Raw genomic sequence first — 23,273 nt, forward strand, 5'->3', positions numbered from 1 at the left:
GTCTCCCAGCCTGGAGGACATAGGAAGAGTTGGGAGTCACAGGGACAGCACACAGAAGGGGCACACCCTCCCCCCAACTCCTCTGCCTCATTTCCGCGAGAGCGAGGAGGAGGAGAAGGCGGCGACGGCGGAGGCAGCGCCGCTGACCCCCCCCCCCCCCGCCTCATTTCCATTAGCTCCCTGTTTTACTCCTTTTTTTTTTTTTTTTTAAGATTTTATTTATTTGAGAGAGCACAAGCAGGGGGAGCACCAGGCAAAGGGAGAGGGAGAAGTAGGCTCCCCGCTGAGCAGGGAGCCTGATTTGGGTCTCGATCCCAGGATCCTCGGATCATTACTTGAGCTGAAGGCAGATGCTTAACGACTGAGCCATCCAGGTGCCTCCCGGCCCCGCTGCCCCCGGCCCCCACGCTTTACTCCTGAGACAACTGGGTCTCTGGAAAACCAGAACCAATGGAGGAAAGGTAGTAAATTTTTCAGAAGTTTATTGATCAACAGATTGTGTCTTCTTTTTTGGTTTGACACTTCTAAACACGATTACAAAAAAATAGAAGCATTGTGTATTAACTGCATTGGCTAATGGACACGTAACTTAACACACTCTTAAATTAGGCCCGTGTTTACCTGAATAGACTCAGTGGTTATCTGTCCTAAGAATTTTATTTCTCTGCTACATTCCTCAGAGGAAATAAAGAGCGCCTCTGTTAACCGCTTTCCTTCTCTTCAAGGCAGTTTGCCTGGGGTACTACTCTGGGCATCATGAAGGAGTGTAATGGTGCGAAGTGGGGAGGCCCCCGTGGGGGCTGTCGGACCGCGACTAGTTTCTTTCTTTCTTTTTTTTTTTTAAAGATTTTTTATTTATTCATTTGACAGAGAGATCACAAGTAGGCAGAGAGGCAGGCGGAGAGAGAGGAGGAAGCAGGCTCCCTGCGGAGCAGAGAGCCCGATGCGGGGCTCGATCCCAGGACCCTGAGATCATGACCTGAGCTGAAGGCAGCGGCTTAATCCACTGAGCCACCCAGGCGCCCCTCGCGACTAATTTCTTAGCACCCCCTCCCCCCCGGCTGGCCAGTGGGCTGCAGTAAGACATGCCTGGTGGACGGGCGGCTCCTCAGGAGACCCTACGGAGCACGGCAAAGGGCTGTGGTCAGAGGACTGGGGGTCAGGGCTCTGTGGAGGCTTCCCCTGTGGGCTGGTAATGGGGGGGCGGTGTTGAGAAGAGGGTAGGAGGCATTGGCTTCTCCACACATGCTCTTTGACCTGCCTGGACATGCAGTCCCGTGATCCAGAATTTAACTCCTCAGAGGCCCACCACCGTCTTGCAGGAGGAATCACAGCTCCAGATGGGAAGACACTATAGCTGCATCATGACGAGTGCTCCAAGGAGAACCCAGTCCAGCCCCAGAAAGGTGGAAGCCAGCTGAATACATGCCCTTCCTCATCGCAGGGGGACCCCTGGGCCATCTCAGGGCGTGGGTGAGGAAAGAATCCACGTAGGATGCTGGGCTGGAGCGTGAGGCTGGAGCAGGTTGGATGTCTGCATGTCGCCATGAAACCGGAGGGTTTTGAGAGGTCTTGGTGCACTGTTTCTTTGCACAGGAGGGCCTCATCAGCAGGCTTCCTGCTGGCAAGCTGACTTTGGGAGGTGGAGGCTGAAACTGCTTTCCTCCTACACTCGAGGCTGCAGAGGTTTGTTACGTGGGAACCGGGGCTGTAGATTCAAGATTCTTCCATCTTCTGTGGAATTGTGGAGAGCACAGCATCTCACAGTGCTAGGGTTTGTCTACCTCCACCCTCCTGCCCAGCTTGCAAACTCTGTGGAGGGGCTACTTTTTAAAATTAGGGTGGTGTGGGGAGGGCGGTGCGGTCGGCAGTGTGAACAGAATTCTAGAGGGCTCTGCTGTCCCCTAGCCCTGCTGCATGGGGAGGCACGATAAGGGGCGTTTCGGACACAGACTCAAGGAACTTGGTGCAGATCCTGGGAACATACAGGTCCCCATCCTTGGCAGCCATTCCTGAGGTTTTCCAGGGCTTTTCTTTTTGAAGTTCTTAATTAACTTTTCATGATGAATGACTTCATGTTTTAAGAGAAGATGTTAAGAGAAACGGGCAAGGGATTTCCTTTTTTTTCTTCCTCAGCAGGGAAAGGAGGCAACTGCCAGATGTTCTGTCACCTGACAGCATGGGGGTGGCGATCACAGTGCCACCAGAAGTTTCCTTCCGCAGAGAAAGCAGAAACCTCAGCCTGCTGCAAGCTTTCCTTTATGTCTCTGCATAGACAAAACTTGCCCCACCTGCCTATATACCCAATGGCAAGTATCAAGAACACATACTCACACGGTGTATGTATATATATGTATATCTTTATGGAGGACGACTGAGAAGAATTAAAGGAGCAGGATAATTCTCAATGGAAAATTAGTGAACCCTGGCATCTCTAAACTTTTGGATCAATGAATTCTCCCTCTTTGCTCTGCTTTGCCCTTTGGTGGACTCCTTTGTGGGCACACACTTGGGCAGTCCTCATGATTTCACCAAACCATCTGCTTACATCATAGTACTGACATACACCTTTCTTGGTTATGTTTCTGATTAATTTAAAATTAATTTAATTTAAAAGTGCTCATTAAGATTAAAAGTCATATTATGAATTTACTTCTCTTAAAGTGACATTATTTAGAAAGTGAACTAGGGAGTGTGGGGACTGGCTTCTGGATCAAAGTTTCCCCAAAATAAAAATTTTAAGTCTGCATTTCTGCTCCTGATGTTACAGGGGATATCAGAAAAAGAAAAAAAAATGTGGTTTTTGGAAGACTTGGGCGGGACTGTGATGATTTCCTTCCCTTTGGGGCCATGTGGCTATCCCTGTTTTGTGCCTCTCTTTTGTACTGCATGAATAATAATGAAGTGATTCCGGAGCTGTAGCCCACAGAGGAGGGAGTGTGGCAATGAGAGCTACCTATCTCCACGTCCGTCTGACAGGCACCTGGGCGAGTGGACCAGACAGCTTTATACCAAGACTCAGAGGGAGAACACTCAGGAACCAAATCCTGCCTTGTGATGGGCAGGCACCGTATACACTCACAGCCTTTTGAAGAAAAGGTTTCATATGAAAGATTCTATCCTGTTTCTGTATAAAGGCTTTTCCTATAAGAAAGAAAAACTGGACATAATAAAAATGCCAAATCTTTTTAAACTAAAAAATAGTGTCTAAAGCTAGAGAATGACCTTTTCTACCTAGCAGCCTGGAGTGGGCTCGCCTTGTATTCCCCTTATGTCCCTAGGCCCAGCACACAGCAGGCACCAAGACACGGGTTTAACTTTAACTCCCGCCATTGACCAAGGAGCCTTGGGGAGGTGTCACCACACTAACTGATGGCTGCAGAGAACCATCTCTTTCCTTTACTGTGGTTTGATTATGATCAATAGACTTTGCTACAAATTATTGGACAGACCAGTAAGAAAAGCCAGCTTTCAGACTTTGACATGACTTGAATACCAGAAATCTTGCCTAATAAATCATGCTAATAAAATTTCTGAGTTCCAAATTCCTAACCAAATGTAACTCTGCAGGGCAGGGTCCAGGGTTGGCGGAGCTCTGGTTGGATTAGTCAGGAGGGTGCTGGGTATCAGAGATGCTCTCCGCTGACCTGGCTGCCTGTCCTGCTTGAGCCTGCAGGGGTGGATGGGGGCAAACACAGGCACAGACTCGGGGGGAAGCGATCTTCGCTTTGGTAGATGGCCTGGAGAGAAGAGAAACCTTCTGTGCTGTTGTTTTCCACTCTCAATACAGCAGGAGATGAAATAAATAAGATCAACTTTGCTTCCTCCCAGTACGCTCTAAGGGACAGACAGGAGCCAAGGCAGATGCGTTGTGCTGTGTGGCCCAGCACAGGCTCGCCGGCTCCGGGAGGGCCCTCGGCTCACTCCCTGGGGTTGTGGGATTCTATCCAGCCCGCCTCCTGTATATGTCTCTCCAGCCTCCCAAGGACTCTTTGGTCAATCTCTCCTTTTTCTCAACCCTTCCATCTCCTTATGCACCCCCTCCTCCCAACATCTGAAGAGAAACTCAGGGAATTTTCGAGGTGAAAGAACCTCATCTAGTGTCCTGTGTCTGCCCTTCTCATTCCACAGGTGGGAAAACTGAGGCACAGAGAGGGCGGTGCCGTGGCCAGGGTCAGGGAGTCAGTGGCAGCACGGGCCTCGGGCCAAGGCCCTCCTGCCCTCATTCCCTACAGCCCATGGCCTGCCCTGAGAGCGGCCTGGCCCTCAGTCGGCCTTCGGCATGGACTTCCTGTGGGAGGGGGGCACGAGGTGGGGGGGTAGGCTGTTGGGCAGCTCGTAGCCATCAAGCTTGATCTTGATGAGGTGCTTGGCCAGCGCGAACTCCTCTTCATCCAGCATGCCGTCACAGTCACAGTCGGCCAGCTTCCAGATCTTGCCCAGGACGCTGTTGGGCAGCTTGGATGTCACCATTTCCTTCTTGGCATTGACCCCCGATATCTTGCCATTGATGGGCGACAGGGTGTAGAAGAGCTCGTCGTAGACGGGCTTGTCTTTGGCCACGACCCACTCCTCCTCGTCGGCGCCCTCCTTGGCGCCCTCCCCATAGCCCTGGTTGAAGGGGCCCTCGGTGGTGCCATCGAAGGCCCCGCCCTGCACAAGCTGTGTGGGCGTGCTGCTCTCCTCCTGGCTGATGAGGTTCATCAGGGACGAGATCTTGCTGCTCAACATGTTGTCCACCGCCTCGATCAGCTTGGGCTTCAGCGAGTGGAACCTGGTGAAGTCATAGTTCTCCAGTTGTTCCTGCAAGAGGAGAAACCACAGACTTAGTCACTGGCCCTCGCTTCAGGAAGCAGGCAGGGAGAGGGAGGACAGCAGGCAGAACTGTCCTGTAAACAGACATCCCATCCCGGGGCTGCTCTGGAGCTCGCTCTCTATTTGCTGGAGTCCCTACATCTGAATCCACCAGATCCAGGATTGGCTTATGGAACAAGAAACAAGATGCAGGGAAGACAACAATTTTTCACAGCAACCAGCCTTTGGCTAAAAGTCATGTGAGGGATAGCAGTCCCCTAAGGGCTTTCTGACACCCTTCCTTCAACCTTGCCCTTTTTTTTTTTTTTTTGGTGCTCCAGAGATTTAACATTTTATCTTTTTTTTTTTTTGAAGATTTTTATTTATTTGACAGAGAGAGAGAGATAGGCAGAGATACAGGCAGAGAGAAGGGGAAGCAGGCTCCCCGCCAAACAGAGAGCCAGATGCGGGACTCGATCCCAGGACCCTGAGATCACGACCTGAGACAGAGACTCAACCCACTGAGCCACCCAGGCGCCCCTAACATTTTATCTTTTAAGGTGATCTAATGATACACTTCAGTTCATCTTTACAACAATGCTGGGACGGTAGATGACACATGGGCTCTGTAGATGGCTCTGTAGAAACAGTCCTTCCTACCTTGGTTCTCCTTGGTTACTCTGCCTCCCATCCATCCATTCATCCATCCATCCATCCATCCATCCATCCATCCATCCATCCATCCATCCTTCATCCATTGACTCATCCAACATTTACTGGCCATTGGTATTACCAGACCCTGTTTTGGAGTCTGGGGATAATATAATCATGAGGAGCCAGTCTCTGCCCTCAGGGAGCTTATGCTCTAAGAGAGGGAAAACATTCTAGTTTTTTTAGTTCCTGCCTACTTTCAAAAAGGGTTTGACTTAGCTTATAGTGGAAAAATGATAACATGAAATAGAAGAGAGTCATTAGAAAAGGAAAAGCTAAGTAATCAAAGGGGAGAGGAAAGTACCATCACATCAGACTTCAAAGGTGAGAAAAGCTACCGCTCCTCAGAAGCCATGGGGGGGTCCTGAGGGGCACACCCTCTCACCCTCCTGGCCCAAGGGAAGAAACCATCTGTTCAATGTAAGAGACATGCTTTTTCTGAATTGTGAGAGTTACCTGGGGCCTTTTCTGATCTTTGAAAAACGTTTTCAACAACAGTTTTGCTGAATAAATGCAGAAAGTTCCAGATAAAGAAGTTTTTATATGGGCTTTATGTTAAATATTTCTGTTAGGAAAATTCTAGAAGGCCAGCAGGGGGCTGTCCAGGTGTGCAATTTCCTGGAGATGAGGTAGGAAGACCCTTGAGTAAAAGAGGTTTCACTCAGACCTCACTGTTCTGGGCAGAAGTAATGTGACGGGAAATTTGTGGGGGGTAGGGGGAGCAGAGCTTTGTGCAATCATAAATATCACAACTTTATTGTAAAAATTTGGGTAAAAAAACTGATAGACAAAATAAAAAATTTAAATCACTTATAATTCCATCCCCCAGCAATAACTTCGGCTAACTTTCTTTGGGCACACCTTGCTAGCTGTTTTTATAAATGTGTGCACGTACATGAGCGCGTGCACACACACACACACACACACACACACACTTTTTAACTGAAATAAGACCACACTGTTTGACAACTTGCATTTTTAATAAAAAATATATCACATCTTTCCCTGATAATGATTGTTATAAACCTTATTCCTAAGACCCATACAACACTGAACGGTCCAGCTGGGCCATTCCTCATTTACTCTATCCTGTGTGGTTGGAGTTGGACATGTTTCCATTGGAGAGTCAAAACTGTGGTGTCCAGAGGGTGCCAGTAGGACAGACATTCTGTGCTGTTACTTAGAAGGGCAGCCCCGAGCTTCAGATGGATGGACAGAGTTAAAAGCTAAACAGCTCGATGGATGTGTAGAGAGGCACCTCCAACACTCTTCTCAGTAGCAAACTGTGATCCCTTCAAACCACGCAGGGCCGGGCTGGGCTGATACCCTGCAGGCAGTCTGTGCCCCACCGAGAGCCGCAGGGTGGTGCAGGTCTGGTTTCTAAACCCCTTCCCATTTGCGTATCGTCTGTCCTCTCCAACAGACCACGGTCACCTGTATGGCGCTCCAACACCAGGACTCAACAATGTTCCTGACACTTCGGGCTCTAACTGCCTCTCCGCTCAGTCAGCCAGGGGAATGGAGAAGAGAAAGCCCAGGAGGAGGAGAGCCGGCAGCCTACACAAAAATCCAAGTGCTGCTGGGGTAAACAAGTCTGGATTCCCCTGGGTGCACAGACACCTACCCTCCTGCCTCATGAATGAGCCTGAACTCTGAGCACACACAAAGCCCCAGTGTCTGGCCAAGCAGACGAAGGAGGGTGGTGTCCGCCAGAACTTTCCACCCTCCTGCGGGGTACATGCATTCAGACAGCAAACCTCTGGAAAGCTGGCAAGGGGAAATGGCCACGTGGTTGCAGGGGTGGACAGGAAGTAACAGCCCAGCCACCCCTTGCCTGGAGGGCACAGAGGAAACAAACCCTATACTCTCATCCCAAGGCCTGACAAGGGAGTATGGGGTCTGAGTTAAACGGCTGCCATCCCTGCCCTCCACCGAGTTCGCTCCAAAAAGACATCTTTGTATTGGGATGAATACACACTGGGGAATTTAAAGATCGACCCATCAACAATTGCCTCCGTCGAAGCCACCAAGCCCGGGATCCTGGAACTTCTCCCTCCCAAGGCACAAATGTCAGTTCCTGGCCGGGTCTTTGCTAGCCTCCCTCTTGCCCACTCACTCCCGGCATTCACCAGAAGCACTTCCCCAGTTTCCAGCTGGGCTGAGCAGGTGGGGAGGGCTCTGCTGCCCTCTGCTGTGGGAACGTGGCCAGCTGGTCAGCCAACAGGGGTGGATTCTCAAAGGAGGGAAACTGAGTCTGTGCTCTAAGGGGACTTGCTCGTGTTCTCCTTCTCCAGTCTGGACCCTGCCATGTGGTTAAATCAGATTCCCTCCCGGAAGGAGGCAGGGCAGATGCGGGCTACTTCACCAGCAGGTCACAGGCCTCTCTCAGCACCACAAAAAGGCCTTCAAAACTCAGATCATTGCTTCGGCTGAGTCACCCCAAGCATCGTGGTCTGTGAGGACACAGGGAGGTCAGAGACAAAGCTGGCCTCGGGAGCTCTCTGAGCGGCCCTCAGATGCGCAAAGATCCTAACAAAGTTATCTCCCAGCTTTGTGTCCCCACTGCTGTCCCAGATGTGGTCAATGAGAGGCTGAACACCTGTGCTGGAAGGGAGGTCAGTTGCTCCACAGCATCCAAGATGACGGAGACCCTGGACCCCACCATCAACCTCCACAAAGCTTCCTGGGTGACAGCAAATTAGTTCGAAGTGTCAGGTGATGGTAAGCATCCAAGCCTGCTTTGTCTCCTGGGGAGTCCCTGAAGGGGCTGGGCTGCTGTGGTCAGTACCTGGCCAGCTTCCCAAGGAGGCGTCCCCATCTCTCTACAAGCTGTGTGGGTGTCAGGGTGAGGTCAGGGTTCCAGAACGTCACTACCCCCCGACAGCTCGGATAAAAACACACACTAACTTACCAAGGAGCTCATCTAACTACACATGGGGCACCTGGTACGTGGCAGGGGCCAGGGATATGGTGGTGCCCAGGACGTGGGTCCCTGGCCTCCTGGAGCCTCAGGAGGGAGAGAGTCACTGAGTGAATCAATGAATCACAATGGAGCACAACAGCTGTTTGTTTGTTGTGCTGTTTGCTCACGGATTTATCCCAGGGGCCCAGAACAGTGCCTGACACGGTACACTTAATATTTCTTGGTGAATAAGCGAATGAACACGGGTGAATGGGGGGTACCCGTCAGGATGCACTCCTCACTCTAAGGGCTGGGGGCCCTCAGGTGTCTGCTGATGGTGCTAAGGGCACTCCTGAGATGCTAGTTGAGGGGCCCATGCTTCCTTGTCTTCTTCCCCAGGGACTGCCCCTCTGCTCCAGTTCGGAGAGGCCTGGTTTCCTCTGACATGGCTGAGCCAAGGCTAACATGGCTATGAGAAGCTCTGGTCGGGGGCGCACTACCAGTGTTATGGGACTTCACCTGGGACAGGCCTGCAGGTCCCATAAAGGAGGCTTACAGTGGCTTCCTCCTGGGCTCAGAGATGCCTCAGGCCTTGGGAGTGACCCCTTCTTGTGGGTGGGGCTCTGTGCTCGCTCAAGAGGCTAATGAGACCATAGTGTGCACTGTGTTTTTCTTCATAGCTTTCAATGCAGTCAAGAAGCCAATTTCCCTTAAAAAAGATCTGAAGGATGCAAGGAGATCACTGTTCCTCAGTTTGGTCACGGGGTACAGGGCATAGCCGAAGGGCGTGAAGGCAGGCCTGCCCAGGAAGACCGCTCCAGAGGCCCAGCAGCCCTCCAATTAGCCATCTTGTGATTAAACCCCTCCACCCCCCAATTCATCTTCTGAGTACAGGATACCTATTTCATTTCTGGAAGAAAAAAAGGTGTTCTGGATTTATTTTGAAGCCAGCTAAGTCGTACCTGACCACCCAACATATCCCACATGCTCTTATCACCTTGAACCCTGCCATCTCAACAGGAAGTATGGCCCACTCCCATGCTAGTGTGTCCTTTATAGAAAGGGTTTATATTGTGGAAATCCCCAGGGCCAAAGCTTCCCCTCCTCCTCCCTGTTGATCCTTGTCCCACCGCTCCATCTATCCATCGCCTCTGATGCTTTTCTGAGGCAGCCAGGCAGCTCGCTAGCCCCCTTCCAGGGGCATATCTCCTACTGCTCTTCCTCTAGCCCCATCCTCCTCGGTGGCTCACGGCAGAAGAGCCACCTGGAGGTCTCCAGGGTGTGGCCAGAAGCAGGGCACAGACTGCCCAGCCCGCTCCCATGGCAGGCCCCCGCAAGTTCTCACTGTACTCGTAGGTTGGTTTTCCTCCTGGGAGAGTCCTGTTTCCGAGGACCCACATCTCCATCAAATGTGGGAAGACAAGAGAGAATCCAAGAGGGCAATGTGGTTTTTCTTTGCCTGGCCTGCCTCACTAGCTATGGGCGTCTGAGTTTGTGTGGCCTGCTTTCCAGGGAGGACAGTGGCCTCTGGTGCAGAAGGGTCCTTGCTCTGGACAAAATGATGGTCAGTCTGGCTGACCATTTTTATTTAAATTCAATTTAGTTAACATGTAATACATTATTAGTTTGAGGTAGAATTTAATGATTCATTGGTTGCATACAACACCCAGGGTTTATGACATCATGTGCCCTCCTCAATGCCCATCATCCAGTTACCCCATCCCCCTCCCTCCCTCCCCTCCAACAACCTTCAGTTTTTTTTCTGGAGTTAAGATTCTCTTATGGGGCCACCCGGGTGACTCAATGGGTTAAGCATTCACCTTGAGCTCAGGTCATGATCCCAGGCTCCTTGCTGGGCAGGGAACCTGCTTCTCCCTCTGCCTGCAGCTCTCCCTACTTATGCTCTCTCTTTCTCTGACAAATAAATAAATACGTAAAATCTTAAAAAAAAAAAGAGTCTCTCATGGTTTGCCTCCATCTCTGTTTCTATTTTTCCTTCCCTTCCCCAATGTTCATCTGTTTTGTTTCTTAAATTCCACAAGAGTGAAGTCATATGGTATTTGTCTTTCTCTGACTTATTTCGCTTAGCATAATACCCTCTAGTTCCATCTACATCGTTGCAAATGGCAAGCTCTCATTCCTTTTGATGGCTGAGTAATATTCCACTGTAGAAATTTACTTCTTGAAATGTGTCCCTTTTGATTCAATGTTTTGGGGAGGCAGGCAATCTCTGCTTTATTCATAGAAGCCTATTATCATGGATCACCATTAGGAAGATGCATTCATTGCATTCTTTATCCTTTTTTTTTTTCTTTTTAAGAAGGGGTGGGGGAGAGGGAGAGATGGAATCTTAAGCAGGCTGCACAGCCAGGGCAGAGCCTGATGTGGGGCTCGATCTCATAACCCTGAGATCATGACCCAAGCCGAAATTAAGTTGGACGGTTAAGTGACTGAGCCACCCAGGCGACCCGTGTTCTCTATCCTAAACCATGAAACCGTCACGCGTACCCAGCAACCAGCCAGACAAGGTGGTGTTGCCTCTCTGTTACACACCCACGAGGCCACAATGAGCTCCCAGTACCTGCATTGCCTTGACTTCTGGGAAGTCCCCGGCAGAAATCTGGTATTCTCGCTGCAGCTGAAGATAGATTTCTGGCAATCTGCTGATAAGCTCTCTCTTCTTGTTTTCCTTTCCGAATACGCTCGGCATCTCCTTCTTCAGGTGGCTGATAATGTAGGCATGGACCTGAAGGGGTACATGTCAGTAAGGACACGCTATTTAGAACTGCACCAGAGAGATACACAGGTCGGTGTCTTTAATGTATCATAGCATGGAACAGGTGCCCAGCAGGACCATGGCCCTCGGGACAGAAGGGAGGGGATCGGGGGTGGGGGATGGGGGGCACATTATAAGCCTGCTTCTGGGTGTACAGAATGTGAGGTACATGAAGGATCCCCCAGATGGCACTGTCTACAGGTGCCTAAAAAGAGGCCCCCCTGGCTCTCCTCTCCCACCCCCAGCTCCGAGTTGGCCTGGGTGTTGGGTTTGAGAGCTGAAGCAGAGGTGGTGCCTGGAGCCACAGGAGTGGTTGAGACCACCGACGGAAAGTGAGCAGAGAAAACCCCACCAAGAAGGACCAGGAAGGGGAGTGGGCTGTGGCAGATAAAGGCTGTTGGAAAGGAGGGTCAGGAAAAGGGGACATCAGAGCTGGGCCCCAAAGACAGGGAGGACATGAGGGAGGGCTGCGGCCGTCTAGGAGTGGAGAGCATGGATGGCAGTGCGGAGGTAACACACTGTGGGCCGTATTTGGGGTGCTGTGTATGCGGCTGCGACGCGTCTCCAGAGGCTGGGAGGGCAGACTGCTGTGGATGCCAGGAGCTGATAGGAGGATCAGAATGAGCCTCCGCTAACCTACTGTGGTGCTAATGAAAATTCTGGAGGGGCAGGAACAGTGCCGTGAGCTCCCTGCTTTGGAAGCGGGCCAGTGGTGTACGGCCGGGGCTGGGGGGTGGCGACTGACTTGGGCAAGGTCTTGGGCACAGTTCAATTGTGCCTCTGAGTGGCTGTTCCAAGTCTGCGCAGGGAGCGAGCGGGATGGGTGGGGCCTAGGCAGAAAGACCTCAGTTCTGGCGATTAACCGGAAGACCTGAAGAAAGTTTCAGCAGGGCACCAGGAAACGAAACTGGAGGCCGATGCAAACGGCTGATCTGATCTAAGTGGCTAATCTTCATGGCAATCTGTGCCCAGTGAACAGGGAAATGGAAAGTCTTATAACCTCCCCATGGAGAGTTTGAACCCCAGGGTCTCTACAGATGGCACTGAAGTCCTTTCTGCACAAGTCCTTCCCACCCCAGCTGTGTGGCACTGGGCTGGATGGCGGAAGCTCCTGCTGGGAGAGGGACCCCAGGTGCACGAAGGGGAAGCTTCAGAAACCCTGATCAGCTGGCGGGAGCAGGTCCCGGACTGTCACCCGAGGGGCGGTGAACCCTGCAGGGGGGTGGGGGGCTCTGCTCGGCTGTGTCACCCCCTGTGTCAACATTTCCACTCTTCTGCTGATTTCCAACTTTAGGATGAGAAGAAATGTTCTTTTTTTTTTTTTAATATTTTTTATTTATTTGACAGAGAGAAATCACAACTAGGCAGAGAGGCAGGCCAGGAGAGAGAAGGAAGCAGGCTCCCCGCGGAGCAGAGAGCCCGATGCGGGGCTCGATCCCAGGACCCTGGGATCATGACCTGAGCCGAAGGCAGAGGCTTTAACCCACTGAGCCACCCAGGCGCCCCGAGAAGAAATGTTCTTTACAAAAGTTCTCTTTGTATGCCAGAATTCTGTAGAGTCATTTAGAAGTCAAGAAAATAAAATGAGAATGGATGAAAAACAGAACAGTGGTGACAAAAAAAGAAAATGACCAGGCAGCTATGGGAGCTCCTTTATTAAAGAAAACAGACTTCTGTCATCCTGTGGAAGAATGGCAGTCAAATAAAGGGGGTAAGCAGAGACATCCTCCACCTCAGCTGAAAGCCTCTGCGTGAGGACACACACTGGGTTGCAACCCAGAACATTCTGCTAAGATCTGAAACCTAAAATAAGGGCATAATGTAAACACTGACGGGCTCAGACCAGACAATGTGAACCCTCCCATCTATGTAGAGGTCGTTCAACAGAAGCAAGCGCTGTGCCGTCTGCTGCTGCCGCAAGCACAGATAGGCAGGGAGATGTCAAAACCTGTCACGAGTTCACTTACTTACCTATTTTTCAAATGAAAACAACTTAAATCATTTATATGATTCTTTGAGAAAGAGAAACCCCAAATTTGGGAATCCTTTATTTAGAGTGTTGGACTTTAACTGCATTCCTGAGGTATGATGAATAAGTGGTAAGACTAGTAATTTCCTTGCCTCGGACAATGACTGCCTGGCTTGGTTTGATGGGGCTGGTAGAGGGCACTGTATCACACCGAAGGACTTGGGAGGACTGCTATACTCAGTTGGGAGAACCAGCAGCTCACTAGCTGTCCTTGTGTTATTTCCAGATCCTCCTGGAACTTCTGGACCCGGCCTGTGGGTCCCTCTCCCTTCCATACTCGGGCCTGCCCCTGTGCTGGGGCCAGCCCCACCTGAAGCGGGAACTCCCAAGCTGCTTAGTCTCCTGTCTACAAGGTTTTACTGAACCTCCACCTCCAGGCCTCAGGCCTGGGGCAGCTGCCAGACCCCTGCAGGGCTCCCCAAGACTTCCTCACTACCTACTAATGTGGACCTTTTGAGTTGCCAGGCCTATGCTCAGGGAAGGCTGACTCCCAAAACAGCCGCCAGCCACACTGGGATTGGCACCTGGTTTCTGAACACTGCCTGGTGCCCATGGGCCTTGTTACCTGGCCTGGCCTGCCACCTGCCACAGCTCTCCACCACAGCCTTGCACCTGCTCCCTCATCGCATGGTGTTCTTTGGCTGATGGCCAAGACTGCTGGATGGTGGGCTGCCCTTGGACAACAGGCCTCCGGTGCCCTGACAGAAACTGGGCCTCAATTCCTTCCTCCTTCCATCCTGCCTGGCACTGTCTGAGTCACCACCCTCAGGTACTCTGCTCATGCTGTAGGCTGCTCTCAGCCTCAACCTCCACTTCCAGAAAGTTCCAGTGACCTGTTTTGTGGGAGTCTCCTGTTGTGCTCCCTCTAATTGGCCACCCCCTCCTGCCCCAGATATGGTGTATGGGTCCTGCTTACCTTGAGTTACAAGATAAATTACAATCCTTAGAATCATGGAACCTTATATCTGGAAGAGACTCCCTGTATCTAATTGAACTCCAGGTTCCAGGAAATTCATGACTTGCTCAAGATTACACCACCAGTTAGGAGGTGCAGAACCATCACTAGCATTCAACTGCCTCATTCCTGTCCTTACAGAGTTAATTGCTTTCTCTGGGGGATGCATTAAAACATCTTACTAAAGCTGCTGAAAATCTGGAACTAAACGTGAACCGTGTCCTATAGAAAAACAGTGTGGAAGACTGAGACTTGATCGGTTTTGATTGTCTCTAAGTCCCAGGGATGCTGTATGGGAAGGTCATTTAGAGTCTCCTTCCCTGTACACAAAAAACACATATATTGTTGCAAACACCACTATGAACACCATGTAGGATGTGGGTAAAGACAGGAATCTTCTGGCAGGATGGCACCTTGTAATTTTCTAAAGACTCTTGGTAAACAGAGGGGACAGCCTGGAGGCACATTCCTGCCTTTCTGTGTCAAAGGAGTTTTTCCCGGATAAACACAGGACTGAGGGCCAGACCAGGTGATGGTCCCTGGGGAAGGAGGTGGACTCGGTCTAAGTTCTTTTGTTCTTTATAATGAGAGAAAACTAATCGAGAAAGAGGGAGGTAGGAAAGACAAGAGGGAAGAGTGAGTGGAGAAGGGGGAGGCCTAATGAGACCCGGCTCTGGAAGGCCAGGGTCAGGCCCTGTCCCGACTGCCCACTTGCGCAGCCATGTCAGGCGACTCGAGGCTCCCACCTCAGCCGACTCACATGCAAACTGGAAATGACAGCTCTTACCTCATAGGGTTGTTAGGATGAGAATCAAAAGAGGTCATGGATTTGGATGTATTGGAAAAAGGAATAAAAATGTTCATTGTTATTGCCTAATGACCAAAGACCCCAGAGTCGGAGGGTTAGTAAAGCCTGAGGAGGCTTGTGGTTGTTTCGTTCTTACTGAATAAAGAATAAACTCTTACTGAGTTAATAGTGACTGAAAAAATTAATAAGTTCTATGTACTTGAATAGGAATATGATGAATATGGGCCCCAAGCGCTTCATTCACAAATAAGTGACATTGAACCCTAGGGGGCTTCTGGATATTCTTAACTTGTCCAATTCACCCTTTCTCTCCTATAAAACAGGGAAAGCCCCAACTCACCCAAGGCTGATGATTTGGGCGAGGTTGAATGCATCATAATATCAGTTTCTGTCTGGGCTAATCACACAATGAGCAAAAAGAGATGTCCTTCCCTTTAAATGAACATGAACTTCTATCTATTTCATGTATAGATTCTGCTACAAGCTCATTAACTGTGTCCAGTGACAAGTGTCCATACATCTTCAAGGCAGAGAAGCACGTACTCAGAGTGATACTGGATATATTCCTCCTGGGCGTGGAGTGCTAGGCAGCGTGTGCTAGAAGCTCATGGTCAGTAGGAGTGGACACCCTCATGGAATTTGGATCTTGGGGAGCAGCTTGGGGGGACTCAGGCTGTGGGAACATAGTTCTTCACTATGTCATCTCATCTGCACATTAACCCAAACTGTTGGGAGAGCTGCGTCTTTGGAGGCCCAGCTAGAAACTTGCACCGAGCATTGAACACGAGGGGATCAGCACATTTTAAAAAGTGGGTTTATGAGGATATATTAAAAAAATCAGGGGTGCCTGGATGGCTCAATGGGTTGAAGCCTCTGCCTTCAGTTCAGGTCATTATGTCAGGGTCCTGGTATCAAGCCCCACATGGGGCTCTCTGCTCAGCAGGGAGCCTGTTTCCCCGCCCCCCCCCCCCCCCGCCCCGTCTCTCTGCCTACTTGTGATCTCTGTCTGTCAAATAAATAAATAAAATCTTAAAAAAAAAAAATCAGTTCACGAACTAGAGACCCAGAAAGTGGAGCTGTGGAGTAGTAAGACTGTGAGACTATGGGTGGCAGAGAAGAGCTGCTCACCGGATCCCCTCAAACCGGGCTTTGTCATTCTGTTGAAACTGAAGCTGGAGCTCATACTCCTGATCTGGAACAGCTGCAGGGGGCCCCATGGGGGCCCACCCGCTCATGTGAGGTCAGCCTTCAAGGAGATGGGCTTCCCTGCCTGGGCGCAAATACTGACACACGCATCCACAGCGGACAGAGCGATTTCTAAAAGCCCCGTGGCGCGCTAAGCTTTAGTGGGGTGTCATCAGCTGCTGTAGAAGGGTCCTCACACCTTCACCTGGGTCCGTTTGGTGAATTTGAAAACACCTAACTGCTCCACAGAGGGAATTGGCAGGGCAGACAGACCGGAAAGCTAGGCTCTGTGCTTTACATGGGACTGGAGGAGAACACGCTTTGAAGACAACACTGAATGCCACAGACCTGGCGGGGGACTCGGAAAACCACTGACCTCTCCTTTTCTTTCTCATTTTGAGCTGTTCCTTCCTCAAGCGTTGACTCGCTTTTTTTGTTTCGTGAACACCTCACTAGAGGGGTAGGAATCTCTCCTGCTCCTGGACAACATTTACAAAGGGTGGAGGCCTCACTATTTTTGTACGTTTATTCCATGAACGACTCTTGTTTGGGCTTTGTCTGGAAGAGCCGAATTTCTTCCGTTTGGCTGGGTTAGTGACAGCTGCATAAAACTACATGGTATTTTTTTCAGTGCTGTTTTGAGCTTTCCCCAAATCGCCTGAAGGATCATGAAATGAATCTGGATTAGCACCTCAAATTGTAAACAGTCTTCAGAAAAGGATGCCTATTGATATCCGTAAGACGTGGTCTTTGAGGTTAACCAAAAAACCCACTCCAAAGTTTTCTTGTTCCTCGAACCAGAGGGATGTAAAAAATATACATAAAAGTAGAAAAACCAGGGAAATCATTAAATTTCAAGAGATCTTTGGTAAGAGTGCCATTTTTCCTTTTTTTTTTTTAAAGATTTTTATTTATTTATTTGACAGACAGAGATCACAAGTAGGCAGAGAGGCAGGCAGAGAGAGAGAGGGAAGCAAGCTCCCTGCCCAGCAGAGAGCCCAATGTGGGGCTTGATCCCAGGACCTGAGATCATTTCTTGAGCCGAAGGCAGAGGCTTAACCCACTGAACCACCCAGGGGCCCCCAAGAGTACTATTTCTCAATTACTACAGTGTCATTTTTATGGTACCTAGAGCTTGATCACTGCAGAACCCAGCAGGATATTAGCGACAGGACACACATGCTTCACTCCCGGATGGGATGTAAGTTCTGCCTAATTAAGGTGTTGTCTAAATAGATACAGTTCACACCCCAACTCGACCTGTCACTTCCTAGGCGACATCTGAGAACTTGCTTGTTGCATGTTTTCAAAACGTCAGCTTGATAAACCTCTAAACTTTGCAGTGTTCCCGTGGATGCAAAATTTCATAGACCACACGGAATGACAGATGGACACAAAAAGCAATAGTGATAAGCTACAGAGGCTGTCCACTACGCGTTTCCGGTGAATGCTCTCCAGATGGAGGAGCCAAACTAATTGAGGTTTGAGTTTATATTTTGCAACTCACAGGCTGTGAGGCCTCAGGCAAGCTGCTTCACGTCTCTGAGCTTCAGTTCCCTTGCATGAGAAACAAAGATAATGCCCAACTTTGTGCAGTTATGGATTGGATCAGAGGAAGGAATACATGAAATACTCATACTAGAGCTTGTGGGACCCTGCAGCCTCTCAGGAAGGGGTGGCTAGCAAAGCAACACCTGATCAACAGAAACAGATCAGTATGCCAAAATCAAAGAGCATTTTCATGTAATATAAACACTGCAAAGAGGAAAACTCGAGTGACTCCTTGTCCATTTAAGCAACAACAAATTCACAAACGGCCAGAAAGTCACAGATGGCATAGAGCAGATGACATCGGTTGTTGCTAAGGCCAACGTGCTGAGTTCTGCTCCTTCTCTGCCCGAGCCTCTATTTCCTGTCCCCTTTCGCAGGATGGTACTGCCCCGGGGGCACCCTGGCACTGAAAAGCTCGGGCTGGAAACAGCCACACTTCAAACATTTTCCTTTATGAAAAGGAACAAGCCAGATACTATTCTTAGGAAGAAAAAAAAAAGACAAGCTTTTTTCCTAGAAGTAAGCTCAGCAAGTTGCTCGCCACCCTGCCCCTCCCGCCACCAGCTCCTGCATGGGCACAAGGGCTTTCATTATTCCCAGTGTCAGGACAGAGCAGCATTCTGTGGCCGCACGGGTCCGTCTGTTCGGAGGGCTTGACGCTCAAGGAGGGCAGAGAATTCCCAAGGCGCTCCCAGTGGACTCTCTGCTCTCTATTTATTTCTGTGACCCAATACAGATGTGCCTTGAGTCACCAGGCCTTCAGCAGTGACTGGTGAAGTAGAAATGTCCATGGGTGTTTTAAATAGTTCCAAGACAATCCTGAAATCTACAAAGGCTAGCACGGGATCCGCCATCTTGGTTATAGAGTAAAGGTTGGGGGCATCATGGGCCCTGCAGTGTAAGTTCGGATGTCTCAGCCGAAGAAAAGAAATACCATACGCCAAGGGGCCACTGAAGGGGCAAAAGCAGACTTCTCGCCACCAGGCCTTAAGCCCAGGACTGGCACATGAGAGAAAGGACTTCAAGAAAGCTGCAAATGGATTTACAAACTGGTTAGCACGACCCCCTAGTAGAAATGTAAGATAAATGGCTGTAGCTCCTGACAGGAAGCAGCTGGACCAGGAAGACAGGATAAAGAACGGTACCTCACAGGGGCACTGGGGCTGCAGAGCAGCCGAACAAGACAGCGGTATGCATGAGCTTGCACTGGGACGGAATGTGAGCAGAGGGCACGAGAGCAGATGGAGGGTCTCTCTGTGGGGCCAGAGAGAGATGCCACCAGGTATCTCTTTCTTTTGTTTTTTAAAGATTTTACTTATTTGTCAGAGAGAGAGAGAGAGCACAAGCAGGGGGGAGCAGTAGGCAGAGAGAGGAGCAGGTTCCCTGCTGAGCAAGGAGCCCGTTGTGGGACTCGGTCTGAGGATCCTGGAATCATGACCCCAGCCAAAGCAGATGCTTAACCCACTGAGCCATCCACGTGTCCCTTGTCTCTCTGGATACCAGAGAGAGGCTGCTGGGTGAGCATGCAGGCACGAAGACAGAGGCTGCTGGGGGTGTGGGGGGATGAGGAGGTGTGAGAAGGCCAACAGCCTGTCCAGCAGTCACCTTCAGTGAAGCCCTCCCTACCTCCCTCTGCCAGGCCCCCTCCTCAGAGCATGGTGTCTACACCCCACTCAGTACACAGCTCATCATTCTGTAATGGGGGGTTTGGGGCTTCCTCCTGCACCCACTAGGCTCCCTAGTTCTGGCCCTAGGGAGCAAATGGAGCCTGCATGAGGCAAAGTGGTGGTGGATTCCAGAAGGCTGGCCTGCTGGCCCCCAAGGCCAGACCAGAAGTCACTCTCTGTGCAGCAAGAGGTTAAGGGAGGGGACATGGTTATTTGCCACCAGGAGATGAAGGGGAAGTACACTTCCTCCCTTCCTGACCAGGGTGCCAGTGGATTTGGTCAGGCAGGCCTGTGGGCTGGTTTTAGCTTACGAGACAAGGCACAGGGCTAGGCTGAGAGCAGGAATGCTGTCTTTTCGTCCTAGTTTTGTTACTCGTGGATTAGGTGACCCTGGAGAGATTGCTTATTCTACCGCGTCCTTCTGAAATTAGGGAGTGGTTAGACCTCCGGCTTCCAAACATGGTTGATTATCAGAATCACCTGGGGAGCTTTACATGCACATACACACACATACGCACACTCACATAGACACATGTAGACATGCACACACACACACGAATCAGAAGCTCCAGGGCAGGGCCTGGGAACTTACATTGGTTCAAGCTCCTGGATGCTTCTGATGATCACTGACACTAGCCGAACTCTGCAGGCACTTCCAGCAGGAGAGGAATATGGGATTTTATGAAAGGGCACACAGTTTTTAAAGAACCATTTTTTCCATACACTTTTTCTTAGAGGAGTCATGTGCTTTTCTCTCTTCAGGGATGTGACAAGTGCTTGAGGACGGCGAGCAGATGACTGCTCACTCCTTCAGATGCACAGCCCTGGGGCTGCCAAAAGGTTCAGCTATGGGGTTGAGGAGCCCAAAGCCATAGTGGGTATGCTTGTGGGCACCCATCCAGTGTGGGGACCCGCTGCGGCCCCCGAAGTAGCACACTCAGGGCGTTGGGCTGACCCAGCCTTCCTCCCATGACAACTCTGGCTCCAGGCAGGGACATCGGACATGGGGGTCCATGCCTTAGGCACAGGGTAACCAGTGGTGGCATCTCAGAACCCTACAAGTTCCACCAAGGCCATCTCTCTGGCTCGGCTGGCTACATCCCCCTTGTCTTAAGACAACAGCAGTTCCCAGGTGGTGAGCGCACTGACCCCTCCCTGTGTGCCCTGCGAGCGAGGTCACACTGAATCCTTACAGGCATCCTATGCTCTTATGCGCTCCATTTTACAGAGCAGGAAACAGGTTTGGAAAGGTTGAATCATCTGCCTGAGATCACAGAGTAGGAGCCAGAATCTAAACAGGCCTCCTGATCTTGAGGCTTTCTTCTGAACCTTGTGCACATTCCATCTCCTTCTGCACCCCCACCTTCCCCTAGAGAGGAGACAGCGGGAAAGGGTCTCCTTGGCTCACCTTGGCCAGCCTCGCTCGCTTGATGAGGTCATTGAGTTTGCGCACAGCCGCCTTCTGGGGAAGGCTCTGGATGTCTCTGAAGAGGTCTTGGGCCTCGGCCTCAAAGAGGCGGCGGTTGTCAGTGTTCTGCAGGGGCTGTGCCCAGAAGGAGCCGATGTAGACACGGAGCACCTCGGGTGTATTGATGACCTTGCCCAGGGACCACATGAGGGCCCCATAGACACGCATCAGCTGCTGCGTGTCCACTTGGTCGGCCTTGTTCAGCACCACGCGGATCTTGTCATCCTGGCCTCGGAAGGCCTTGATGGCCTCTGAGAACTCATCTGAGATGTCCAGTTTGTGAGCATCAAAGAGCAGGATGATCCTGTCCACACGCTCTGCGAACCACTGCAGGACCTGGCAGAAGTCATAGCCTGGGTGGAGAGAAGGGCATGTCAGTGGGGCTGGGGCTCAGGACAGGGGGACATGTGGGGGCGCCGGCGATTGCCAAGGATGGAGCGCCACCTCCAAGCAGTTGACGGAGGTCTGAAGGCCTGAAAATCACCTCAAGTGAGCCCCCTGGGGCTGGACACATTCAGGAGTCAATGCTGGGGATCCCAGGAGCCCTCCGCTGGGAAGAAATAGGGCCTAAAAAGGTGCTAGTGGTCATTCGGATGGGGTGTCCCTTCCAGATTTGTGATTTCATTTAGTCCCCACGAGTCTCTTACTTCTCCTGGTACGGTCCTTGGGATCGATGGCAAATTGGATCAATGGGTCTATAAACCACAGGCCCTGGGTCAAAACTTTCCCTTCGGCCAAAGGTTCGCTTTTCCGAAAGTAGCAGAGGTGGAGAAGGAAGAAAACTCAGGGGTTGCTCGGGGTCCCGTGGTGTCACCACTAAGCACAACAAAAGAGGAACTGTCTTCTCTTATCCCAAGTTTTTAGGTGTTAAGAAGGCCAAATGTTGGCCGGCCCCAAAACGGTGACCAATATTTATCATTTGGACTATTTATATCGTAAGTAAGTTGTAAATATTTTTAAAAGATCATGTCTCACAGCCATTGTGTGAAGTGGTCTCTTGCCAATTTCTTTTTTAAAAATGGCCAGGCCCACAACAAACTGTTTGGTTCACTTTGGCCACATGCCAATAGGCTCCAAATCACACAGCTCTGTAAACACTTCTCACAGGCCCCGGTCAAGGCCTGTTTTGGGTCTCCCCCAGGGGAAGCAGAGGCCCTCAAAAAGCAAACAAGAGAGGACCAGTCCCACAATGTTTATTTTTAATCCCGGTCTGATTAGCTGTGGGCTCAGGCTTGACGTAGCCCAAGGAGGGCCAAGATGGTGCCTTTCCTGATTCCCGTCACCCCTTTTTATAGATCTTGAGAACCTCCGAACACACACAAAGGTCTAGAAAATAATATGATGAATGCTGAAGTACCCATCACATAACTTAAATAAACCTTGATCTTTCGCCTTATTTGCCTCAGATGCTTTAAAGAATTTAAGTGTACTTTCTGTAACGAAATCCTGCATAGCTGTGAGGATGAATTAGATTTTCCCTCGTCAACACAGGCAAATCTCCAAAGGAATGGTGAGCAAAAAACCAGTTTCAAAAGGATAGGTCCAGCATGATAACATTCACGTAAAGTGTTAAAAAACAAAGCAACACTCAGGAGCTAAGAGATACGTATGACAGCACAAATACAAAAATATTAGTGCTAATTTTGGAATACTGAGGAACTCCGAGGGTTCTAAGGTAGATGAGAAAGCATCTAAAGAATGATCTATTTTCAAAAATAAAGGGGGTCAGTGGATGAAAGTTTGCATAAATTTGAAGAACAAGTCTAAGAGAACTGGTTGAAGGACAAAAGGATTTAGACACAATTTTAATAAAGAACATGAAACATTCCAAAAACGCTAACACTCCCCGCACACCCCTCCTGAGCACACCTCCGGGGGAAGCACCACCCTGAGCGTGGTGTTTCTTGTCATTATACATTTGCGTGTTTCCCGTTCAGACTTTTCACTTCTCTATTCTGTCCCACAGTGGCACTCCCTGATTCCTTGGGGACAAAGAGGGCAAAGGCAGTTGTTACAATGTGGGCCAGAGTTGATTTTCATCACGATCAGCAGTCAGGTGAGAACAGAAGAAAATCAAAGACCGGTGGCATGGGATCGCACAGCCGTACATAAAGATTCCGAGTGCAGATTTCACTTGGAGTTCTGTCCCTACCGGGACAGGGCAAACTACCAGGCAGACTGCTCTGGCTCAGCCCGATAGCCCCAGACCCTGGCTCGGAGATCCTGAGCAGATGATGGCTCTGTGCCCGGGGAGCCAGGAAGATGTTTTAGAACTGACCACCAGAAGGACCCGCGTGTGGACACTGGAGTGGACATGAGTTGAATTTGCTGGGCACCCTCCTGTTGGGCCAGGGGTCCCGTGTGGTCCATAGACGCTGAAGGTGGAGCGGACAGTCCGTCACCCCACTCACTGGCAGGTTGGGGTAC

The 23,273-nt window shown here is 50.4% G+C and overlaps 1 protein-coding gene across 1 annotated transcript in view; it reads right to left on the minus strand.

The window, feature by feature from the left end:
• Positions 1-1,600: 1,600 nt before the first annotated feature.
• The window catches only part of EHD4 (EH domain containing 4), a 76,383-nt gene continuing 54,710 nt past the window's right edge, over positions 1,601-23,273 (minus strand). The window contains exons 4-6 of the mRNA XM_046009630.1: positions 20,787-21,199; positions 10,989-11,153; positions 1,601-4,803 (exon numbers count right to left, since the gene is read on the minus strand). Coding sequence (XP_045865586.1) covers positions 4,267-4,803; positions 10,989-11,153; positions 20,787-21,199 — 1,115 coding nt within the window. The 3' untranslated portion in view covers positions 1,601-4,266. The remainder of the gene's footprint in view (positions 4,804-10,988; positions 11,154-20,786; positions 21,200-23,273) is intronic.

Source organism: Meles meles, chromosome 6 (assembly GCF_922984935.1).
Source record: "Meles meles chromosome 6, mMelMel3.1 paternal haplotype, whole genome shotgun sequence".
NCBI classification, from domain to species: Eukaryota; Metazoa; Chordata; class Mammalia; order Carnivora; family Mustelidae; genus Meles; species Meles meles.